The 11,614-nt window shown below is 39.4% G+C and overlaps 2 protein-coding genes across 2 annotated transcripts in view; both read left to right on the top strand.

The window, feature by feature from the left end:
• Nucleotides 1-657, top strand: part of syne2b (spectrin repeat containing, nuclear envelope 2b) — a 34,547-nt gene extending 33,890 nt beyond the window's left edge. Inside the window, exons 33-34 of the mRNA XM_025060586.1 lie at nucleotides 371-513; nucleotides 623-657. Of these exons, the coding sequence (XP_024916354.1) occupies nucleotides 371-513; nucleotides 623-657 (178 nt within the window). The remainder of the gene's footprint in view (nucleotides 1-370; nucleotides 514-622) is intronic.
• LOC103382724 (nesprin-2-like) overlaps nucleotides 291-11,614 on the top strand; it is a 13,047-nt gene continuing 1,723 nt past the window's right edge. Inside the window, exons 1-21 of the mRNA XM_025060545.1 lie at nucleotides 291-526; nucleotides 623-773; nucleotides 882-1,040; nucleotides 1,238-1,405; nucleotides 1,485-1,586; nucleotides 2,054-2,254; nucleotides 2,339-2,546; nucleotides 4,118-4,230; nucleotides 4,310-4,512; nucleotides 4,610-4,723; nucleotides 4,845-5,106; nucleotides 5,187-5,516; nucleotides 5,598-5,927; nucleotides 7,217-7,516; nucleotides 8,228-8,455; nucleotides 8,600-8,716; nucleotides 9,647-9,973; nucleotides 10,227-10,571; nucleotides 10,822-10,924; nucleotides 11,356-11,450; nucleotides 11,576-11,593. Coding sequence (XP_024916313.1) covers nucleotides 696-773; nucleotides 882-1,040; nucleotides 1,238-1,405; nucleotides 1,485-1,586; nucleotides 2,054-2,254; nucleotides 2,339-2,546; nucleotides 4,118-4,230; nucleotides 4,310-4,512; nucleotides 4,610-4,723; nucleotides 4,845-5,106; nucleotides 5,187-5,516; nucleotides 5,598-5,927; nucleotides 7,217-7,516; nucleotides 8,228-8,455; nucleotides 8,600-8,716; nucleotides 9,647-9,973; nucleotides 10,227-10,571; nucleotides 10,822-10,924; nucleotides 11,356-11,450; nucleotides 11,576-11,593 — 3,801 coding nt within the window. The 5' untranslated portion in view covers nucleotides 291-526; nucleotides 623-695. The remainder of the gene's footprint in view (nucleotides 527-622; nucleotides 774-881; nucleotides 1,041-1,237; nucleotides 1,406-1,484; nucleotides 1,587-2,053; nucleotides 2,255-2,338; nucleotides 2,547-4,117; nucleotides 4,231-4,309; nucleotides 4,513-4,609; nucleotides 4,724-4,844; nucleotides 5,107-5,186; nucleotides 5,517-5,597; nucleotides 5,928-7,216; nucleotides 7,517-8,227; nucleotides 8,456-8,599; nucleotides 8,717-9,646; nucleotides 9,974-10,226; nucleotides 10,572-10,821; nucleotides 10,925-11,355; nucleotides 11,451-11,575; nucleotides 11,594-11,614) is intronic.

Raw genomic sequence — 11,614 nt, 5'->3', positions numbered from 1 at the left:
TGCGAGTGAAAACATACTGAGTTCATAACTGTAAAATCATTGTACTTTGTCTGTACTTAATGGTTTGCACATACTTTTAATTTTCTCTGAGCTTTAACTTATATTTGGAGTGCATTTGAGTTTATTGTTGGTTAACTTTTATTTATTTTAGCAAAGGTAAAATTACTTGGCTTACTTAAGGTAAATATGGGTGATTTTCTTCTTTTAAAATACGTGTCTTGTAAAATTTTAATATTTGACTGTGTATATGTTATACGTTTGCTATTTCATTGTATGAGAGGTAAAAGAGGGACAATCTTGACAGTATGGAACAATAGTATGCACATTATTCATATTTTGAGGGCAGTAATTTTACTTTTCATCCCGTCAGACTCCGTGGCCTCTCAGATTTGGAAGCCCAAATTCAGGCTTTTCACACAGAGCTCCAGAGCCTGCGTGATCTTCAGGAGACACAGAGCGGAGGAGAAACTCTCCTGCAGGAGCTGGAGACTCAGTGGAGGGAGACTCACAGAGGTTTTTCTGACCGGTGTGTTTTGTGGGAGAGATGGACACAGCTCATTTAATGTGGATATACTGTAAATACAAACAAGTAACACTTTGTTTTCTTTTCTTCTTCTGGTAGGAAAAAGCAGTGCAGCATTCTGTTGGAGAACCTGAAGAAGTTTCAGGGCTGCCGCAGTCTCCTGAGCAGCAGCATGCAGAGAGCAGAGCAGACCATCAGTGAGCAGGCATCATACCTGGGAAAAGACAACCTTCAGAAAAGCATTAACAAGGTCCTTGTCCAGTCACATCTCCAACATATCACACTGTTTTGTTCTAACCTCTCTAACGACTGATGTTTCCTCCATTTGGTTCGATGTCGAATCTTTGTCATCCTGCAGGTGCGTGAGATCAAGCAGGAGCTTTCTGGTCTTGGAGAACCCATGGAGGAGATGAGAGGTATATGCAAACAGCTGCAGACTCAGCTGAAGAAGTTTCCAGACTGCTCTGAGCCGCCCTATGAAGCCGAGGCTGAAGCACTGATGGACAACTGGCTGGACGTAAGCATTACTAAACTCTAAGAGTTTCCTCAGAATAAAGAAACCGATTACATTTTATTTAAAAAATAGAGATGAACATAATGTTCTGCACTGTAGAAAACGTTAGATATTAAGGTAAAATCCAAGTTGTTCCTTGGAGCAGCCTGAAGTTGAGTACAGGGACTGAGATACATCACGAATTGTGTCCCCTGTGCCAGGTGACAGAAAAAACTGATACTTACATGGACAACCTGGTGGTGGGACTGGAGCTGTGGGAGAAGCAGCTGATGCTTGGTGGAGAGGTGGACAGCTGGGCTGGAAGCAAACTGGCCCTGTTTGCACAGAGTCATCCCTTCTACAAAGAACAGGAAGTGCTGGACATGAGGGTGAGATTTCTGTTTAAACAGGTAAAAAATAATTCTGAAAATGTACTTGAATAGGCTTCCACTTCTTCTTTTTTTCCAGGATGAGATTAATGCCCAGGATGAGAACATTGAGCATTTCCACAAGAAGCTGATGGAGATCCAGGAGATGCTGCAGAGTCATGAGGCTCCACTGGAGCTGCAGGTCAGACCTGCTATAATATTATTGGCTATAATTATCTTTTAGCCAATATATTTGTATCTTGTATCTTTTGGTTGGTTACTTTAGTTATCGTATGACTCATATCTGTTTTTATCTTTTGGCCAACATTTTAGTTAGAATTTGGCTAATATCTGTGTTTTCCTCTGGCAAATAGCTTTAGTTGTCTTTCAGTTAATATATTTAGTTCTCTTTTTATTTACCTTTTGCTAATATCTTGTCTCTAGGCCAATGACTTTAGATATATTTTTATACATCTTTATTTGTTTTATTATTATTTTGTCTAATATAAGTGTTTTAGCTAACATTACACATTTTATGTTTGCTCTATTTCTTTTATGGCGTTTTTGTATTGACCCCTGCATGACAACATCATGTTATTAGTATATTTTATCATCTAAAAAATATATAACTTGTTCACAATCAATCATCGGATTTCCTGCATTTTTGAGGTGATGGAGACCCAGCTGAGGAAGAGGATGGAGCAGGTGAAGGAGCTCTTTACCGACTGCACTGATGTCTTTGAGGAGCTAATGGCTGTGAAGAAACACCTTGCAGAGAAGATCAAGGAGTGTCAGTCTGGTGTGGAGAACATCCAGAATTCTCTGAATAATGTTGATGCTTCAAGTCCAGAGATTGAGACCAAGATACAGGTACAGACAGAATCTAAGCTGTTGAAGGATAACAAACTCTTTTATGAGAAAAAAGTGACATTTTATGATTTTATATACTCCAAGTATCTGCTGAATAATCTGGAAGCTCAGGAGGAACAGATGATGGCCGTGTTAAAGGAGGTGGGTCTTGTATCCAGTGTGGGCAGTCCACAAGTTCTGGAGGATCTCTCTCTGGATTGCAGCAGACTAAAGGAGGCAGTGTCCCGCACAAAAGACATGATCTATTTAAAGAGAGAGGAGAGGGACAAAGGTCTGCTCAAAGTTCTCCAAGGTTTGTCCAGTATCTCCAATGTTGGGTTAATTTTTGCATTTGAAGATCATAGTCCTGAAGAAGTCCATTACTGCTACTTTCTGAACAAATCAAGAAATTGTAAAATAAGAAAACACTGTGATGTATAGTAAGTGACCCCTCGGCCTAGAAATCTGTCTGAGATCAGAAACAGATTTTATTATCTACTAAACATGAGGGGAACCTAATGCAATTACAGTGGTCCCTGTCCTATCGCGGTAGTTGTGTTCCAAGACCCACTGCGAAATGGGAAAAATCGCAAAGTAGAGATGAGATAGTTAATACATTATTTACGTATATGTTTACCCTTTACGAACCTCCCCCACACTGTTATCAACCCTCCCTACACTCTATTACCCTTTCCCACACAATATAATATATGCACAGTAGAGTTGTATAATGGAAATATAAGACATATGAACATATTAAATAAATGAAATAAACGACAATGAAAAACAATGAAAAATACATTCTACTCATAAATTAAAATTCAGTGTACATACACATGAAAAGGTAAATTTTAAAGTATGAGTGAGAAAACAGTTTAAAGGGAGAAAGAGAAAACATTTTATGGGATACTAACCATTGAAGATACGACGCTCAGAGTTGATATTCTAGGATGAAGATGATAATTTTGCTGTGCGGTCATGTATGACAATGATGATGATCGTCAAGAACATCATGATCACATGTCTTCGGTTAGTTGATCTCGCTGGAGAGCAACAGCGATGCCTTGGGCCTGGCCATGTTCATCCTGCAGCGGCTGCTGAATTTAGACAGGCCAGAATTTACAACACCTTTACAAAGAAGGTGACTACCCCCTGCTGGTGGATTTTGGAGTGCTGTTTTAATACTACTAAAGTAGAGAAGATTTCCCAACCGAAATCTCATTTACCAGTACATACTGTACATGTTTGTTTTTCTGCATTTCCCTGTATATATATGTGTTGCGAATTTTTTTTTGTTTATTTACATTCTGTTTTTTTTCCTTATTAGGCTAGAAAATTATTATTTTTCACAAAAATAATAAAAAGATTGAAAATAAGCAAACATATTTTACCATAAAATATTGCAATATAGCCAAAATGTCACAAGATCGGATTAAATAAAATCCATGACATACTGAGGATAGAAAGGAGAACAGAGATCTATAGAGATCTATATTGCCATTTTAAACAAAAATATGTTGGCAAATATAAATATAGACTCTGATAATTGTTCACAGTTCATAGGCCAAAACAGTCATGTTATACTCACACACAGAGGCCAACTGCTGCCTAAAGCAATGGTAGGGATACCTGTTGATCGGTTTTTATGTCTTTAACCAGTACAATATACCTTACAGTTTATTATTCTCTGCTTTATACCATGTATATATCATATTTTTGGTCTTTGTGTTTTTTGCAATTATTGCTCAGATGAAAGAGGGATACCTGTTGATCGGTTTTTATGTCTTTAACCAGTACAATATACCTTACAGTTTATTATTCTCTGCTTTATACCATGTATATATCATATTTTTGGTCTTTGTGTTTTTTGCAATTATTGCTCAGATGATCGGCTGTCGTTTGAAGTTTGGTTCCAGGACCTGCAGTTGTCTGTCAATGAGTGTTTTGAAAGCCCTGAGAGAAGAAGTGTTGTTGAGACATCTGTCCAAAGACTCAGTGTAAGGCGACAAACAAAATGTCTGGCGTTAATAAACACTACTAGGTGACCTCCTCATCATTTTTCTTTCTTTGCTTCAGGGTTTCCTCAAATCCAGCGATGCAGAGAAACGTTTGGACCAACTGAAGGCGCAGCTGGAGAGAGGCAGCCAGCAGATTCCTCCACAGGACCTCAGTGAGTTCAACGAGTGGCTGAAGGAACAGCAGGAGGAGGTGGCCACATTCACGTCTCACTGTGTCAACAGGCAGAAGCAAATGGAATCTATACTCAGTGACCTGGACAGGTAATACTGTGTTATATATATGTGAGTAGATATTTCACAACCTGTGAGTAGTTAAACATTATTATATTGTTGTGTGTGTGTTTTTGTGCTTTTGTAGTCTACAGAAACAGCACGACAGCTTTCATGAGTGGTTACAGACCAGAGAGAAACAGGCTGCTGTGTGTGACAAAGACAAAGACAGCCCTCTCCTAAAAGACCTTCAGGATCAAAGGTGATATTTGACTTAATGCATTAAAACCTACAATTCAGGACTTATTTATTATCTTTTGCAGATTAAATGCTTAAAGCTGAGATTTTGTCATCACTGTTTGTTCTTGTGTCCCTTGTGTCAGTGGTCGAGCTGAGGCCTTAAGAGAGCTGTTGGCATCGGTTCGCAAACAAGGTGTCAGGTCAGAGAACCTCCTGAAAGATGGTGATAATCTGCTCCAACGCTACAGGAACCTGGAGACTAGGGAGAAGGAACAGGCTCAGGTACTAAGTGCCCTCCATGAGGACTGTAACAACTTCATAACCCAAGCTGAAAACACCAGGGTTTGGATCAGAACCCTGCTGGAACCACTAAGTGCCTCAGACATAAAGATGAAAACTGCACAGGTTAGTGAAGGCAAACTAAATCCCATCACCTATAGTCTTTGAAAAGTTTTGATAATTTTTGTCCCACCCTGTGTCTCCAGACAATTTTGAGCTCCAAACCTGAGGGTGACTCAAAGATCGAGAACCTGAGGAGTCAAAGTTTGACTTTGTGTGACCACCAGGACCTGGATGAGAGCAGGAAACAGAAAATCCAGCAGTCTCTCATAGAAACAGAGGAGCAGTGGGGAGCAGCCCTGCAGACAGCTGAGGACGTTCTAAACAAGGTGAAAACACAGACTCTGTTAGACCAGGACTTGGCTGAGTTTAAAATCCAGAATGAGGAAATACAGGCCTGGATACAAGATCAAGAGATGAACCTGCAGTCAGTCACAGGTCAAATGGAAGTTGAGGAGAAACTCCAGGCTGCACAAGTGAGATCAAAATCAAAAGTCCCAATAGGATCAGTGTGTTGGTTTAGCTCATTTTTACAAAGCTTTTTTTGCTGTTTCTAGGCTGTCCTTCATTCCAAAAACGAGGAAGAATTAAAGCTCAAAGATCTAAGGACACAATGCCAGAAACTTTCTGACCACCATGCCATGGAAGACAGCTGTAGACAAGAGGTTGAGCAGGCTGTGGAACAGACTGAACAAATGTACATTAAAGTCCTGAAGGCTGCCGAAGAAACCTTGATCCAGGCAGAACATCATGCTGCCTGTCAGAGGGAGTTTGATGACTTCAGGATCCAGAATGAAACTGTCCAGTGTTGGATGAAGGGGCAAAAGCAGAGTCTGTTGTCTCTCAGTGGTCAGATGCCATTTGAGGAGAGGCTAAGGATTTCACAGGTAAGACAGGAGACTAGTTTGAGATTAAAATCTCATCTTGTGCATCAGGAGATGGAACTGGTCCATTTGCTTGTGGTAGGTTTAATAGCATATTTATGTATTTGCTAGTCTGCAGACCCTATTGACGCCTCCTTAAACAAAGTGAACAGGTGTCAATGTAAATTCAAAGATTTCTTTTAGGTCTTTGAATATCTATCTAATAACCTATAATATGAGTAGAAGTTCTGAGAACTTTCACCCAGAACATTTTAAAGTTGAGTTTCAAACAAATATTTTCAAACAAATATTTTCTCAGATTTGTCTGAGATATTTGATGGAACAGATGCATGCAAACACCCTACTGCCACATGGTATGCTACCTGCTAAAGCTTCTTTTCATCTCGGCTGCTCCCTTCAGAGGTCTACACGTTGGATCATCTGCCACCATCTTCCCCTTTTTCTTGCCTCCTACTCTTTTATATCAACGGTCTCTACTCTGTCCATGGATGTTATCTGGACCCTTCTCCTTTTGCTTCCTTCTGCCCTGGTAGGCAGGAGGAGCGGATATATTGGACATTGTTTGTCCAATATATTTATGTGTGTCCAATATATTCATGATTTCTCTATAGCGTTTGTCCACCACTTTATTTTCAAGCTGCTCAATATAAGCTACACCTCTGATCTGCTTATTTCCAGAATGCCGGAATCCAAAATATCTCTCTCTGAGATATTTTGCTGTCAAGTTGTCAATAGTGGACGACTTATCAACTTTTTACATTTTTATAAGCAAACAGGTGGAATTGTTTGTCTCCTGCCCACATAGATTTACAGTTTGACATTAGGCTTTTGTCGTCTTGACGCTGATGTGTCCGTGGACAAGTTACTTCATGTTGGTCATGATACACAGCCACTCTGGGGTCAGAGTCTGGGTCTGACCAGCGCACCTGTGAGGAATCAAAGACGGAGATTTGCATTTAACCTAAAGAATGTACCAAATCATAGAAAAATATTATCCTCTATCTATCCTCTATATGTGACAAGACCTGAAGATGGGAGCAGCTGAATGACCAGAAACAGAAGCAGGTTGGATCATGCCTATTAGACATCTCTGTGCTTCCTGTATGCTCAATCTTGTAGTCAGGATTCTGTTTATCGGGAACTAACTCAGGATCTCTGACAAACTCTTAGCTACACAAAAGACATCCATCTTTTTGTGGAAAAACTACCTCTAGAGTACTCTGGATCAGTGTTGGAGTCTACAGATGCTTCTCCTGGATGTCTACCATCCATGTCTCTTCTTTACCTCTCAGACTGTTCTAGACGCTGCCTCTGAAGGTCACTCTAAACTTGTGGACTTGATGACAAAAGGTGAGCATCTGCGCAAGCATCTAGAGGACAGCAAGAGACCTGAGGTGGAGCTGATGGTCAAGGAGACTTCACACTTGCTACAGATGCTTGTACAGGCAGCCAGACAGGCCGAGCTGCGAAGTCTGTCAACAGACTTTGACGCCCAAAGTAAAGACACTAAGTCCTGGATCAGGGACAGACAGCAGAAGATGTGGTCTCTTGGATTTCATGCAAGACCACAAGAGAAATGCCACATGACTCAGGTCTGTTTTAAGCACCAATATTTAGATGTTTAGTGAGTACTACTTTAAAGGAGTACTGTAGTTCTGGTTGTACAAGTGTTTACACGTACAGTGGGTGAAAAAATTCATTAAAAATATCAGCTTTGCTCCACTCCAATATAAAAAGACCTAATAATCAGATATAATCAGAGGGCATCTCCTCTGCACAGCCTTCTCAGGTTGAACCAAACGTGGACAAGATTCAGGTTTGGGTTGTTATCATGCAGAAATAAAGTTTCATCTGGAGCCTATTTGTGAGGTTGAAATATTACCTTGAGCCTGACTCTAGCCCAGACAAAAACTGCTGGAAAAAATGAAAGAAAGGAAAATAAAGATACAAAACCACACCTTCCCAAAGCTGCTACTAAAACACTGAAGAGCATGTCTTTGGTTGGAATGAGATTTTTTTTAAGCTTCACCTTTGCTGCTTAATTTCTGCTTACTTTCTCACATCTTGCCTAGCTTCAGCATGTAGTCTGTGAGCACTCTGGTGCTCACAGATACATCAGCACCACTTCAAAGCTAATTGTGAAGACTCTGGTGCTCACAGATACATCAGCACACAAGTCACTTTTTTTGAAAATAAACCGTTTTTTTGTTCAACACAGTGTTCTAGGGAAACAAGTACTTAAGAGTTGATGATGCACGAGAAATTAGATTCCAACAAATGCAGTTAGAATGTTTTTTCTGTAGATCATCTTGGACTCCAGACCTGAGGGTGACTGTAAGGTGAACAACTTGAGGAGACGGGGTCAGAGTCTGTGTGACCTCAAAGATGCTGATGAAAACATAAAAGAACACGTCCAAAGGACAGTCAAAGACACAGAGGAACAGTGGAAAGCGCTGCTGAGTGATGCTCTTCAGATCAAGGCTTCAGCTGAAGCTCAGGTCAACCAGGAGACTAAAACGAGAACACTGATGGTAAGAGAAGCCAGGTTTATTTCAAGATTGCTCAAAATTAAGATTATAGGCAATGCCTACCTAAAACATAAAAAAATATATTTCAGAAACGTAATGATAACAATGTTTATCAGGTAATATCTTTAATTTTTGTTTTCCTTCAAGCTGAGTGAATTTCAGAGCCTTCGGCAAGAAACTGAATGCTGGCTGGTAGACGTACAACATCGACTAATGTCACTAGTCAACTTGAGTTCAGTTGAGGACAGAGTGAATGCAGCACAGGTAAGCTTCAAGTGTGAATACAATGTTCAACAAGAACAAGTTTGTTTTATTTTTTTAGATTAATGATTGTTGATGTTATAATCTAACTAGATGTGATTCATTTTGGAATAAATGGTTTTAGATACACTGATATTCTTTATTTTCTTTTGTGTCCCTTTGTTTAACTGTTTTTTTTACGGGTTTCAATATTTACCTATTTTTTTTATCACAGACTATAATCGGAAATAAACTAAATGTAATCATTATTTTGAATCACTTGCCTTTATCTCCTGTCTAATTTTACTTGAGATTTCAATCAATCTTCAATTTATTCTAGTAATTTTCAGTATATATTATTTTTTAAATGTTTAATGTTATTTTATTATTAGTTATTTTAAAGCTATTTTTAATCCAAACGTTAACATGACATGTTATCATTAGTTCTTTTAGCTAAATTATCTTTAGGTCTCCAGTTAATTTCTAATTATTAATTATTCACTCATTATTTGTTTTTTTCTCAAACAAAAAACCTTTTACTTGTACTGCAAAAAAAAAAACAAAGTTAGGATTTATATTAAAAAAACACTCATTGAGAGAAAGCTTTTTTAGTGTTATTAAAAAAAATATCTGATCTGTTAAACTTGGAAATAATCAATAAAAAATACTTTAAAAAAACAAACAAAAAAATAAAAAAGTCTAAATTAGAATCAGCTTCTACTGCTCACAGCCATTGCACTGCAGTTTGTGACCATCTAAAGTTCGGAATACCATTAATTTCAGAGATACAAGTAAAACCTTCAAGAGAAAAAAAACAATTGACTTAAATTACAGATTTTCTGTTTCCTGCCTCACACTGTACTTAGCAGCAAAATAATCAACATAGTTACATAGCAGTTCAGAGTTTTTTTGCTTTTTCATTCTTACTTACTTCTTACTTTATCTTCTGTCCAGGACATCCAAAGCTCCAAAGCTGAAGGAGACTATAAGATTCAGGAGCTCAGGAGAAAAGGACAGACTCTGGAGTTTGTGGACATCGATGAAGACAAAAAACAGGAGGTTAACAAATTGGTGAGAGACGCAGAGGAAAAATGGGCCAGAGTCCTTCAGGAGACCAAACAGGTCCTGCAAAGAGCCGAGAAACAGCAAGCTCTGGAGGAGGAGCTGAAGGACTATGAAATGCGCAGAGAAAATACCAGAATGTGGCTGGAGGAGAAGCAGCAAAGTCTGGTTGGTTTGGAGATTCAAAGAGATCCAGAGAAGATCATTGTCGCTGCTCAGGTCAGACTGTAAATAGTTCAGATCAGTGGGATTTTTATGCCCCACAAGCTGCTTTTGCTACTTTGAAATGTCTTTGGACAAAGGCAATTGGTTTTAGCTCTTATCATTTCTATTTTTACTAACTTCAGGACATTAAGTTAGCAATTGTGTTTCACTGTCAAACTTTGATCTTTCCTCATGTCATCAGTCTGTTGTTTTTGTCTAGCTTTTGTCTAAGGTAAGAAAAATAATTGACTCTGAATAATTTCTTTAGACCATTCTTAGCTCCAAACCTGAGGGAGACTCCAGGGTGGATGAGCTGAAAAAACGCAGCCGCAGTTTGTCTGACCAGGAAGACCTGGAGGAGGAGACGAGGCTGGAGGCCGAGCAGACAAGCAGACAATCAGAGGAGCAGTGGACAATGGTCCTGCAGACGGCTGAGGGCAGCCTGAAGAGAGCTGAAGTCCAGTACTGTCTGTCCAGAGAGACAGAAGTGCTAGGTGTCCAGGCTGGAATCACCAGGACCTGGATCAAAAACCTGCAGGAGCAGGCTGAGGCCACAGGGAGGGGCTGTCGAGGCACACAGGCTGAGATCCAGGAGCGGCTCAACAAAGCACAGGTAAAAAAAAGAAAATAGTTCAATAAATCTATAACAGACAAATATTTCAATGTCATTTGCCTCCATTTGTTTCTCTTCTCAGTAAGCTATTTAAAGTGTAAGCTCCATCCATTTTCTCAAACATTGCACTAGGCTGAAAAGGTTTGGTTCAGCTGTGATTAAAGATTCTTTTAACACAGACATTAATTTAACACTATTTTATCTGTGGGATTAAATATTTGCTGCAGGTCTGAATTATTTTTGTCCTCAGAACATCTTGAGCTCTAGGTCAAATGGTGAAGCTCAAGTTCTGGAGTTGAAGAAACGGCTTCAGAGTCTTTGTGAGCAGGAGGACCTGGAGGAGGAAAAAAAAAGTAGTTATTTATTTGTACTCTGTGGAGTAAATCAGGAGGATGGTCCTTGAGGCTGCAGAGGAAACACACAGGTAGAAAGGAAACTTTTTAAACAACTTTGTCTTTCATCAAACAAAGATTATGTGCAAAAAACTATGAGGGAGAATTAAGATTTAGTTATAAACAAGCCAAATCTTTTCAAATAAAATACAGAAAATGCCAAGGCATTGGATAAGATTTCAATGTAGGCAAACGACTCTATAAAAAATCCACATACACTCACTTCTTTGCTTCCACCCTGAGGTGATTCTGATTTCTGTTTCATTTTAGAGAGTTGAAAGATGTTGTGGAGCGTCTCGTCTCCTATCAGTTAAAGCGAAGCCAGGCTGAAACCCGTCTGACACAGCTACAGACACAGACATCAGATCTTCCTCGTGCCTTTTCCTGGCCAGGTCTGGGGGAGAGGAGACAGGCAGTAGAAAAGACCCGGATCCTATTGGATCAGACAACTGCTCTAGCTCCTGACCTCTCAGAGGTGATGTCACAGGTAAAAATATTCACGGTGTCATGGTGTTGGTTTATTGCCTTCTGTCTGTCCTTAATTTTTTGATTGCATTTGAAATTAACATTTCTATCAAAGCATTGTTCTATGTTTTAACCCCTCTTCTACAGGCTGCAGAACTTTTCGAGGTAACTCAGGACCCTGACTGG

This window comes from Cynoglossus semilaevis, chromosome 1, assembly GCF_000523025.1.
Source record: "Cynoglossus semilaevis isolate Cse_v1.0 chromosome 1, Cse_v1.0, whole genome shotgun sequence".
Classification (NCBI taxonomy): domain Eukaryota; kingdom Metazoa; phylum Chordata; class Actinopteri; order Pleuronectiformes; family Cynoglossidae; genus Cynoglossus; species Cynoglossus semilaevis.
Note: the sequence above shows the minus strand (reverse complement) of the source record. Positions and strands in the feature narration are given on the sequence as shown.